Source organism: Athalia rosae, chromosome 3 (genome assembly GCF_917208135.1).
Source record: "Athalia rosae chromosome 3, iyAthRosa1.1, whole genome shotgun sequence".
In the NCBI taxonomy this organism is placed as follows: domain Eukaryota; kingdom Metazoa; phylum Arthropoda; class Insecta; order Hymenoptera; family Athaliidae; genus Athalia; species Athalia rosae.
Window position 1 is genome coordinate 8,214,000 of NC_064028.1, and position 12,708 is coordinate 8,226,707.

The 12,708-nt window shown below is 40.4% G+C and overlaps 1 protein-coding gene across 1 annotated transcript; it reads right to left on the bottom strand.

Annotated features, from left to right (window-relative positions):
* Positions 1-513: 513 nt before the first annotated feature.
* Positions 514-4,212, bottom strand: LOC105689942. The gene is made up of 8 exons (XM_020854623.2): positions 3,871-4,212; positions 3,525-3,791; positions 3,108-3,169; positions 2,933-2,968; positions 2,712-2,850; positions 2,185-2,294; positions 1,848-1,875; positions 514-719 (listed from the first exon to the last, which is right to left on the bottom strand). Exons 1-8 carry the CDS (start codon positions 3,947-3,949, stop codon positions 637-639), a joined length of 804 nt encoding a protein of 267 aa, XP_020710282.2. The 5' UTR covers positions 3,950-4,212; the 3' UTR covers positions 514-636.
* Between the last annotated feature and the right edge of the window lie 8,496 nt (positions 4,213-12,708).

A 12,708-nucleotide genomic window follows, 5' to 3' on the forward strand; every position in this document is an offset into this window, starting at 1 on the left:
GGTAGTAATTCCTTTGTCTCTTCTCTTTCTTATTTTCCTTTTGTTTTGGCTCTCCTTGTCGCTCCTGTGAGACCGGAAATACATCCTACATGTCCTAAGGATATCCTGAACGTCCAGAACGTCAACCAGTGCTGTGTGGATTACAGGCTATTAACAGCAGTGATTGGGTATTACAAGAGGCGAACGTGACCAGTGGCACTAAATGCACGGTTATTGGCTCACCTGATCAATCCTGAGCAATCTTCCTTGATTGGATCCGACCTCAGAGTGTGTATAATGCGTACCTATACCCCTAAGATATAGGTACATAACCAATCGACGATTATTCGGTTCAATAGAGCCGATTAATCTCAGCGTCAAATATCATGATATATCATATCCGTATACTCGACTGCGTTGTCCTGCAATTATTTCCGCGGTCATTTTTTTTTTCGTCATTTTTTTTCAGCGATCGCAACCGTTTACATGACCTTTTCGTCGGTATGATATTTTTTTCAATTTTCAAACAAACGATTAGCCAGTCGAACTGAAATTTCCATTTATTCACAATCCTCATTTTAACAACAATTAAATAATACTAAAACGTGATATTACATGCTATATAATTTCTCCTCGAAATGATGAATAAATTAACGTTTAAAAAAGACTACGTATGGTTCCATCCTTGACACCGGATTCACGGAGACGCAGTTTTTCTCGAAGTCTGTTGCATTTTCGACCTGAAAGAAAATAATCACGTAGATGTAAATAAACTTGCGGGGGAAAACCGGTGTCCCGCGGAACGATTAATTAGCGTGAAAATACGTCGAAGGAAATTCGTTTGTACCGATCGCGATATTCACCGGGGTGTGAATATATTTCTTTCCGTTATATCACTTGAGAAAACCGATGCATTTACAACTAAAGCATCCATTTTCACGCCCAAGGGTGTTGAAAGCGGGGTTTACCATTTTCCTCAGTCTCTCGACTATTTTCATCGTGTACCGACTCGTGTTTTCTATTTTCATATAACGCCTCCCCTTGTTCTTATTTCTCCTTCATCCCGCGGGGGCAGCAAGAGGAGTGATATACAGACGTACGTACACGCGCTCACCTATACCTATACAGTACACCTATATAAAATACAACGAAGGACTCGGTCCGCCCTTCACTTTTCCGCCCTTCTCTTCGCTTCCTTCTTACAGATTTTTTTTTCCCGCGTTTCTTTTTTTTCTTCTACTTTTTTGTACACCCCACTCCCCGCGTTACCGCGGCAAAGATATATATTTTCACGGTTGAATTACTCGGCTAGAGGTGGGTAGGTAGGTTGGTAGGTAGTTATAGGTGGGGGTAGGTGGGCTGCAAGCTTTTTCGTGAAAATATCATTTCATTTTACTCATCCTGATAAACGGGCTCTGCTCATTCGTGGCTAATAGTCTTGATAGCGCTGGGAAATTGTCGACTATAGTTTAACAAACGGGAATAGCTCCATCTATGTATATGTATACGCTACGTATAATATCTACGTCCAGCCCAAGTGTTCCCATTGTATTGTTATAATTACAGGATGCTTTGTAGTGAAGTGAATTTCGAGTGCCCTTTTCTCTTTGTATTAATACCCCCGCCCGGTCGAATCTCGCGTATAAACGAACTATCGCTCTGGGTAATTTTGAATTTCTTTTTTTTTTTTTTTTTTCCGTTCACTTTTTAAACGAAAATTAGAACCGCACGTGACGTACGTGAAAATTCGCTTTTCCGATCAACATTTGTCATTATTTTTGAATTTGACGTTATCGTTTGTTCGTTTGTTTATTTTTTTTTTTTTTTTTTTGGTTTTACTAGGTTTAGAAAATATTAATTTTACTCACTGTCTCGAATTTTGTCAGCTGGGCAGTTCTGAAACAGAAAATCAAACGTAGTTCATAATTTATCGTTCCATATAAGTTATCCTGTCAATTCCATCGACGATCGCGAGACAGAGATTTTGGCAAATCGGGTCGATTGACCCACGTCTCATCGTTTTTTTTCTGTTTGATTTTAATGGTTTTTCTAGTTTTTTTTTTTCTCAGATTTCGGATACGAGCTTTGACATCGATCCCGATAATTACGAGAGCGAAAGCGTTTCACCGAAACAAGGATGTGAAAATCTCAATTCGTTAAGAGTAGGAAGAAGAACTGTTTTTTCAACTCTTTTAATTTACTCACCAATTGCATCTCACGCCATAAACAATGTATGAATGCGATTCCGTTTGAATTGCATTTCGCTTGAATCGACCTTCCGTTCGTTACTGCTCCGGTATCGGTGGAAACCTCACCTGCAACGTTGGCAAATAAAATCGAATAAATTATCATTTCCACTCAATTTCAAGTAACCGAAACGCTCGGAGGTCCGCGGTGGAGAGGAAGAAAAAAAAATGAATTGACGAGCGGCGAAATACAAAGCCATAACAATAAGATTAGCAATGAAACTTTCTCCTGTCATTAATAACGCGGAAAATCAGGTCGTCGCGTAGTCTTGCGAGGCGCGCGTTATGGCCGCGATTAGTCAGCTGTACGAAAAAGGAGGTCGGTAAACATCCTGGGTCAATTTGTTATTGTGATAATAATGAACTAGAAAATAGTGTTGAATAAATTACGAGAGATTGATCGGTCGATTTGCGTAGCGCAGAATCTTATATTACACCAGCTGATTTTTTATCCATTTATATTACTTCAATTTGATTCTGACAAACCTTCGCTTGGTTTTTGAGTTTCTGAAAAACATTTTTCTAAGACGGTGTCCGCAATTTCCGCTTTCCAGGGCTCGGACGAGTAAGTTTTTCTCACAAACTTCTCCATATTTTCCTTGTGTACGTTTCCCATTCTGTCTAGCTGTGAAAAATGAAAAACAAGAAAAATGTTATGTGCATTGAAAATTGAAATTGGGAAAATCGAAATCGTTCATCGTACTCACCACTTCTCTTTTTTGACCAATACATTGGATCGCACACTGTAAAAACAAGAATTTCGGAATTTTAATATCAATAAAAAAGTATAAAGTGAAGGTAAAAAATTCAAATTTTGTTTCTTTTCCTTTTTTGTATTTTCAAATACTAGGGAAAATTATTGGTTCCCAATGTTACACTTACGATATACTCGTCCTTGGTCCTGTTGCCGTGGATGAATCCTTCGTATTCCTCCATCATCCTGGCTGCGGGATAAAAGCGTGAATAATTTTATGGAAGAACAAAATGGTCGGTGTGGATATGCAGGTGGAAATACAAGTACGAAGGTAAATTCTCCGGTGAATCGTATAAATCTGGCAAATTTCTCGAGGCAGCTCTCTCAACCTAAATAGAGATACTACCTCCGTATCCACCGGGAATTCCCGCGTTGCAATGTTCTCTGGATTTTCTTAGTTTCGCGTTAACTCGACGCTCCGGATAGTCCGAAAAATACCGCAAAGAAAACTCAGAAAATTCAAAGAGAAAAACCACCCTACTTTAAATTGTATCCAACCAGAAAAGAATGAAACGAATAATTGAAAAACAATCGACTCCTCTCACCTTTTTTGGTCACTTCGGTCGCTTTTCTCGCCTGCTCGAAGCACTCCTTTTTAATGTCCTTCACTTCGTCGCCCCACAGTAGTTTGAGGTCGTCATTTTCACCGCAACAGGAACGTCGAGTTTTCTTTTTTTTATCACTCGTCGGTGTGACCCCATCCGATTGACCTTGAGATCCCGACGCTCCGTCTCGCACTCCATTTTTTTCCTTCGACAGAGACCGCCTCACTCTACCGACCAGGTCGTCGAACTCGTCTCGAAACAAATCGCCTGAAATCGAAAATATTCAAAATTATGAAAACCCCTAAAAAACCAAGGGTGAATTTCACGTCGTCGCGAATATCCTTACCGAAGTCATCGTTGCCGAACGCGTCGGCTACGGCTATACCGGCGGCTAACGTGAGCGCGAAAATCAGGAGGACCCTCATGGTCCGAAACTCAAGAATCTTATCGCGGTCGAGGATCGAGGAGGAAAAATCGGACGACTCGAATTCGAAGGGAGATCAACCGCGCGCGTTCGGCTCGTAAAAATATTCGAAGAATTCCTCAAAGAGATGAATAAAATTTTCAGGCGAATCGACGCGCGAACTAATTACGAAACGGAGGGAACGACGCGAGGAACTCCACCGGCAACTTCACCGTTCTGAGAGAAGCTTGAGCCTGGAATGAAACCAGATTTACAGGGTCAGTGACAGACTGTATGGCTATATAACTGTTCCACGACCCACAGACCTCCCACTAGTCGAGTAATCAGAAGAACGATTCCACAGTCTCTTCATCCTTTCTTCTCGCTTCGTGAAAATAATGACTTTCTCCCCTCCATTCCGTATATCTCCCACCACTTGCAACCCTTTTTCTCATATCTTTTCATCCGATTCTTCTTCAACCGCTAAACTATTTATAATCTTTTCAGCGGTAGACACGTGACAACAAAAAAAAAAACGTTTCGGTGAAACGGTTATATCATTATTAATAATATACCACTGTGTCTTGCACGGATCCCCGTACCCTGCGTACGTATGTCGAAAGTCATCGATTGAAATGATAAATTAATGAAAGGCGTCGAAGCGACTTACGGTGATACGAAAAAATGAGAAATATAAAAAGGAATGATAAAAAAAAAAAAAAATTAACAAACAAACTAGTTAAACCCGTTACAAGCTACTTTGCTTCAAGAGCGTATTTACTCGGTATAAAATAAGGTTGTACCGTTATTGTAAACTCTTGAATTATATGTACTACTTTATACATATTTATTATAATAACAAAGTACAGCGACTTCGGTTGAACTTTTGAACGAATGTATCTTGATCGACGAACCGAAATTTTTTTTCTAGGTCATCGATAAGAAGGTTCGTTGGAAAGGTGCGACATGTGCAAATTGTCCGTAGTCAGAAAAAAAAAAAAAAAAATAGAAAGAAAAATGGCTCGCATCAAAATTTGTTTTTTTTTTTTTTTTGCAAATTTTCGAATTTTCAACGATTCTTTTTTGAGGCAATGTACGTACGGCGGACCAATAAATTTCCTTTCAATGATCACGAACGTTTCGTTTGTGTCGGTGGAGAATTTTTACTCTTATTATTGTTACCGTTGTTGGCATTGTTTTTGAAATAACAGAAAACTTGCCCCCTCGGGCCGAATACTCGATGGGAATACTAGATATGAAGTATAAAATAAATAAAGAGAGATGATATAGTTCGGAATGATATGATCAAACCTCTGGAACAATGCTCATCTGAACGAAGCCAACGACCATATAATATAATATACAACTAAAACGCTCCATTGAGCCAACTGGCAAAATTCACTAAGCAACACAAATTGTTTTAATTCAATCGAATGATACGACGGAGTTAATTCATATAAACTGGCAAAAAAGCGAATCGATTAAAAAATAGAGAGAATGATGGAAAACGAAATAATAAAATTTCCACAAAATTCGCATCGACCTTCCCGCGGGTGCCCGCGGGACATTTTTTTTCCCAGAGAACGGATACGCGCGTACGAACGCACCCGATCGGGTGATCGTCGTTGAATAATAACAATAACGACGTTCATGACAGATGTAATAATCGTGCCAACGATGAGACTAACGTAGACAAAATTTCTAATGAAAAATTTCACCTCGCAAAAACTAAATCGTTGAATTCTTCCTTCGGCTACGGACGAAGTATCCCCGAAATTCACTTTTTTTCGTTCCTTCCATCTCCCGCCCCTAGGATTTGGAATAAAAATAAACGACTCGTAGCGAGTCAGACTTTTGGGTATAATGGACGGTAGTATGGTATACTTATATTCAGTTCGCACGTTCTACGAATATATATACTATCCTCAACCCCCTCAGGGATAACAATAAGCGATAAAAACCCCTCGATAAAATAATCAAGATATTTTTGCAGCCAGTGTAATTTACATTTCAATTTTACAAACGGTATAGATATTAATGAAACAAAAAAGTAAATGATTTTTTTTTTTCGCTTGTTTGTTTTTTATCCGTATAATCAACTTGTACGAGCTGTACACGTATACGCATCCAATGAAAATGCAACATCTGCCGACACCTGTGCGTATTTTCCAACGTTCGTTTTTTCTTCGTTCCGATTGATTTTTTTTCTTTTTTTCTTTTTTCTCGAATTCTTTTATCGCGATAATTTGTTTTCTTTTCGTTGAAATTTCAATTACAATTCCGAACCACTGTTGAACAATTATTTTTCACCCATCCGTTCGCTTATTGTTCATCGATGAATTTCTGTTTTTTTTTTTTTTTGTCGCCGTGGAAAAATTCTTTCCAAACGCGCGTGAATTTTACGTGTATACCTAAATAGCGAGAACAAGTTTACAGCCAATAATGCGCAAGTTCGTATCATGTTTACCTGATATACTCAAATATAAATACGCGCGAAAATAGAGCACACCGACTAAGGTCATCTTGAATCGACTCCGGGCTGTTATATTCGAAGGATGATTCAGGCGTGTAGGCAGTAGTCGTTCGTCTGTCCATCCGTTCGTACGCCCTCGACAGATAATTGCGTGTTAATAGCTCGGCAACCCCCTGGGCTCGATACGAACGAGAGAAGCCTTAGGCCCGAGTTTGCGGTGTGTGTGTGTGTATACCGTTCGCGAATGTGTTTCATGTGCCGGGGAAATGTGTGTACGGTGTACGCACGTGTGCGCGCGTAAGCGTGTGTGTAAGTTTACGTACACACACGAACGGCCGACAATCAACGATGAAGGGTTGAAAGAGGGGGGAGGAGGGGGTAGAGGAGCGGGAGGAGGAAGAGGATGATGAAGGGGGAGAGAAAACAGGAGAGTTTCTATCGGACCCCGTTGCTTTCTCAATGACCGTTGGCCGGAAGGAAAACAGTAGCTTTATATAACCCGCTGTATATCTATACATATAGGTAACTATCACTGCAGTACACGCTAGGCGCAAAAGAGCACCAAGGGTGAAAAAAACTTCGCCAAGTACATCAATTTATCCGAATCGATCGCCATTGAAGAATCGTTACTCAAAAAAAACCGTAAATTGAAATTCTTTGGTGAAAAAAGAATACAAAAATCATTTCGTTGATTTTTCGATTGGTACTTGGCACGTGTGATTGATTTGGATCCTTTTTTTGTCCGGAAACTTTAATTTTACGATTATCCTTCAGGACAGATTGACCCTACCGAGTTTCTCGATATCAAAAGTCAGCTATGTTCGCCAACCTCGGGGAACAAGCCGCGTGTTGCAAATTTGTTTGCTAATCGTTAAGCCGACCCTCCGTATATGATCAAACCAACAACGGAACCTAGCTGTTAGCTATTATCTATCGACCACCACCGTATACCCAACCTACGCTCCTAAACACGTACGTACAACTCTTCGCACCCCCGACCCCAAGAATCAATTTCATCAATTTCTTCCCTCCAGCTTCTCCAGTCTTTCTTTTTCCTTCTTTTTCGGTACATCGTGTGTTTCGTTTTTTTGATGAATCAAACTGAAAGAATCTTCGGATAGAAAATTGTTGCTTTATAATTTTCAACACACTCGATCAGAAAAATAAAAATTTTGGCTATTCGGGAGCGATTTTTACATCTCCGTTCCCGTCGTTCCAGAGTCGATAGAAATACATCGTTTTTTTGAAAAGTAATTTTTTTTTCTTTATCATATGCGCCCGGCATATTTCCTCGATACTCGGCAGCGTAGTAAGAGACATCGGGCGGAGTTTTTTTCTCGTTTATTCATCTCCTCGTCATCGTATTCTTCTCTTTGTTCTCCAGACCTCCTCCTTCCGTAGACTATATGTACCTATTCCGCTCATGGAGCGGTTCTGTAATCCGGTTATACCCGGGCAGCAATTTGGTAGCCGACTGTAGGTTTTTTCGGGTCACGATCGCCTGTCACATCCAGCCCGCGTCCGACTGATTAACCTTGTCGACCCTGTAGCCGCCTGGCCAGTCGACGTAGCAGCAGAAGTCAGTCTTAAGACCTACCTTTAGATTTTTCGCCTCTTTCAGCCTCGCTCTACCCTCCGCACCACCCTTTCCGAGACTTACTTCCTGATGTACCTTTTCCAACACCTATACCCCATGCCTTTTATATTATACCATAGTATATATATTATATATGTACGCCCCGTTCCGTGACAAATTACCCAGCCCGTCACCCCGACCATTTTTTTTCCCCTTTTTTCCAACCTCGGGTTTTCTTTTCATGAAGGTTTTTCCCGAAAACGATACCCTCTCAAATCTTTCTCGATTCGATTCGCTCAAATTTAGAAACTAATGATTTTCATGATTACAGGATATTTTTTTGTGTAACGCGAAATGTGCACCCCGTTACACAGAGAGTCAAAAATCCTGCGACCGATCGTCGAGTCGATGCGGTGATACGGGGAGGAGGCGCTAGTTGATAATAACCGGTGTCGATTTTCGACGTCAAAAGACGTCCCTCGTTCATTTGTTCCATTTTTTTATGATCATTATATATTTCGTAAATTCTCTTGTCAACGTGTTACACAGAGGTCCGAGTATTTCACGGCGTGTTCGATTTATTATTGTATACGGGGGCGAGAAGATTGATCACATTTTTCGGTATATATTTAAACGGAAAGCGAATCAATTTTATGCATTTCCTTTTTTTTTGTATAATTTTCTTTATATCCCAAAGTGGACGAGGCGTGGTGAGTCGTTACGATGAGAACGACAGCGAGAAAAATAATGAAAATCTTCGAGACGCGAATATATGTACATGTACGACGGTGTGAGTACGCACGAAGTACACGAATCGAGTGCGTATAAAACTGTACGTGATAGAAAGTGGCACGGTTTGCTGCGTCATTGTACAGTTAATATATGTGCATATATCTGCTACCGCGGTGTAGACACATCGAGAGAAATTACACGTATGCATAAGTTACGTGAAACGAAGCCATCTTTTACGCAAAATAGCTACGTGTCGAGGAGACGTACGTACGTACGCGTATAATAACCAGACGTACTTGAAATATTCTTCCCTGTACGTACGTACGTATATACATGCGACGACTATACGTAATTACCTATATTTCTATTCGCCACGCGTTTAATATGTCGAGTACGAAGTGCCGGTTAAATGTACAAAACTTTTGAACGTACCTACGCACACAATCGTATCGTACGTACACGCATATCCGAGCGAGAAGTGGAACGCAGGAAATAAAAAGTCGACGAAAGAAAATGGAGAAGTTTTGTGGTTGCGATGACGTTCCGATGATGATTTTTGTATCACCTGTTATATTTCAAGTCTTGATATAATTGGGTGACGAAAAAAAAAAATCAAATAAAATAAAACTTGGTTTTATTGAAAAAATGCGCTGATTATGACTGAGGCGAGTTGACGCGAGGCCGTAAAATTAAATTCATCAAAATATGGCGAATATGAGAGAGAGATATCGTTACCAATAAACATTTATTTCCGGTGACGTTCGCGTACTAAAATGGATAAATTATCTTTCCTACCATATATAATAAACACCTACTCGCAATTAGTTCAATCGTACAGAACCATTTCTATTTTCAATTCCTCCTCAATTACATGTCACCGGTGCGATTCGTTCGTATACCGTATACGTGTGTAGCGCTCTAACGAATGGCGATGGTGACATTTTTTTCCCCAATCTAACGCCCTTTGTTACATCTTAATTATTGCGTCCGAGGAAAATTGACGCGCAGCAAAATATAGGATAACAATATTAACCGGTAATAATAATAATAATAATCTATTTTACACCAGCTGTCGGATTATTTGAGACGGGAGCCGTAGTAGTAATATAATCAGAGTGACGTGTGGTAGAGGGTGACAAATTCAGCTATAATGTTAAGTATGTGCAAAATCAATTAACGGTTCTCAGATAGTATACATCGTGTTAAGCGGTGTAACACGTATCATGTATATTATATTACCCATAAATTATTACATGCACTTTGCTTTTTTCTCCCCCCCCCCCCCCCTCCCTCATCTCGCGGAAGTTCGCGCCGATTAATTATTTAGCCAAAGGCGATCAGTCGAGCGGAAAATCAGAGGAACTCACCTCTTTCCGAAGAGGTTTAGAATAATCGACAAAAAACCAGAAAAAAAAAAAAAAATATAACGAAAAATAATTTCCTCATCGCCGTTATCATTCGTTAACTCCATTATTTTATTTTATCTCATTCGTTTAATTCATAGGTCATAATTAAATGCAGAATTATTATGATACGCGTCAAAACTTGTTGATATCAGAGATGCTGTGCGAATTTAGGTCACGAGTTTTGGGAGCAATTAAAAAATCATGCCACATTAGTGCCTCTTAGTGCAGACAGGAATTTTTCGCGACGTGAATTAATATATTATGTATGTAATTATTTATTCTTTAATGTTTTTTTTTTTTTTTTCACCTTTTATCTCGTTCTGGTTCGTTTTATCCAGTTTTTAGTTGATTTTTTCAACCGCCGACTCGCCCGTGCTTCACTTCGAGCACAGGTGAATATAATCATGCGGATTAAACGGGATGAACAAATCCACGAGGAAAAAATGAAAAATGATGGAAGTGTGAAGTGAAAATTCACGAACTCGATGGTTTAACGAGGACTATTCTGAAAGATGTGAAATTTGACTTCGTTCAATTTTACGTTATTTCTTATTTTTTTCGTACGGTGTACCATCAGATTGTTTTGACGCTTGCTTCGAATTTGACTCTTTGAGGATCGCGTTTCCACCGAATGAAACGTTGAGGCGTCGCGACGACCGTTCTCGAAATTCCAAAGCGTTCCCGTTATACGCCTAGCGAGCCTAAGCTCTAACTAGCTACTACCCTCCTTACCTCCTATATATATATACATATATATAGGGATAGGAGTCAGTCGTGGGACTTGAAAATTACCCTGTCGTAGCCTATCTCATCCCTTAACCTTAGAAACTTGACGTATATATACACACCTACAAACCTTCGCCAAAACCATATATACCCGTATACCTTATGTACAACACGGCCCTTCAACGCCCTTAAGAACTTGCTTGATTAACACTCACCCACTAATTCAAGGCATATGCTCTACCCCTCCCCCCCCCCCCCCCCTCTCCCTGCCCCGCGGACTCATACGGAATTCAACTTCTTGCGTGTCTTCTTGAAACACTCGCAATTTATATGACAACTTTTGAATTATCGCGTCACGTGACTCGGTAACTTTGGCTAACAAAGGAGAACTGTGAAAAATAAAAGTGTTGCAATGACGTTTTCGGTACACATGCGTTTCGCTGAAAACCGGAATGAACGGGACAATCTTCTTTTTTTTTTCGTTCATACCGAAATCAGGATTATGGTCCAAAAAAAATGTGCAACAAAACAAGTTTGTGGAGCGTTGAAAATGATACGGTAACGTCGGCGACGTGTACAAGTTCGTCGTGCGTTAGTCTCATCTCAGTTTTCAGCTGTGACCCAATTCATTAGAAGGCTATCTGTTCGTAGCTGCGATTGAGTCTGAACGTCATTACACAGTCGTAACTACGTTACACGTATATATATATATATATATATATATGTATATTTTCTATACAGTGATTTTGTCCTGGGTATACACTGAAACTGTACTAGCCAATTTCACGAACTCCTTATCTCCGTTGTAACTAGGTATAAATACATATATATATACGTATATAAGTGCACATAGGTACATATTGCAAAGTCTTGTTCCGTAACAAGAAACAATTTTCCATCAGCTGATATTCATCAGCACCGTAACCTAGATTCAAAATTACATTTATTTTCCTGATGCGGAAAGTACCGGTAGCGTATAGCGGTGGAAGAGAAGAAGAATTGAAGAAAATAAGAAGCGTAATGAAATTCTTTGGCGGAGTACACGGAGGGTCATCGGTGCGCCAGCGCTTGACAGAGGCCCAAAAAAATTCGTACATATTTTTTTGCTTTTCGTTTGTTCAATTTTTTCCCCCGTTATTTTCCGTGTTCACTCACCAGACCAGGGTCCAAAGAGACTCGTAATAACGCGTTTCCATAGTTCTCCACGTTGACTTGTTAGTGCAATAATTCAGGGTAATGTCCCGGGCGATAAAGGTGTTCGTTCTACGTTTTGGTACATTTAGGGGGTCTTACCCCTCGCTTTTCCGAGCATTGTGTGTGCTTTACTTCGCAGTTTGCTACGTGTGTGTCTGCACACGTGTACGTGTGTGTACCTCACCTATCGCCGCCGCGTCGCTACTATTACCAATACCGTTGCGTTTTCGCAGTCTCTTCGTATTTACGCCTTTCCACCGCCAATTTCTTATCAGCTACTTTAGCGGCGAGGTGCTACTGCCCAATTTATCATTCTCCATTATGCAAAGTTCTCAAGTGTCCTTAGGTCACCCTTCCCACCACCCCCTCGCTACGACCCTCGTACTTGTTTCTCCATCTTTCTCATTCTCGTCTCTTCCATTACCCCCTCGTAATAAAGCGTCTCACTTATTCCCCGCTCGATGCTCCCGCAGAAGCGCTCGAGAATTCTAATTCTAATTCCTAATTCTTAATTTCGAATTTTCATCCAGCTCCGAAAGGTAGCCGCGGGTGAAAACGTAGACGCTTCGACGTCGCATCGTGGTGACGCAGTTTTCGTGTGAAAATTTTTGCTTTCCAATACGATGACGTTTCGCTGCGAATCGGTAGAGAAATCTGGATGACGAACGGCGCTG

Excerpts from the sequence above, each read along its gene's own strand:
- LOC105689942 (XM_020854623.2), bottom strand. The coding sequence starts at position 3,949 with ATGAGGGTCCTCCTGATTTTCGCGCTCACGTTAGCCGCCGGTATAGCC. Across the intron at positions 3,170-3,524 it reads GACCGAAGTGACCAAAAAAG|CCAGGATGATGGAGGAATAC; the intron begins GTGAGAGGAGTC and ends TTTATCCCGCAG. Across the intron at positions 1,876-2,184 it reads TATGGCGTGAGATGCAATTG|AACTGCCCAGCTGACAAAAT; the intron begins GTGAGTAAATTA and ends TTTCTGTTTCAG.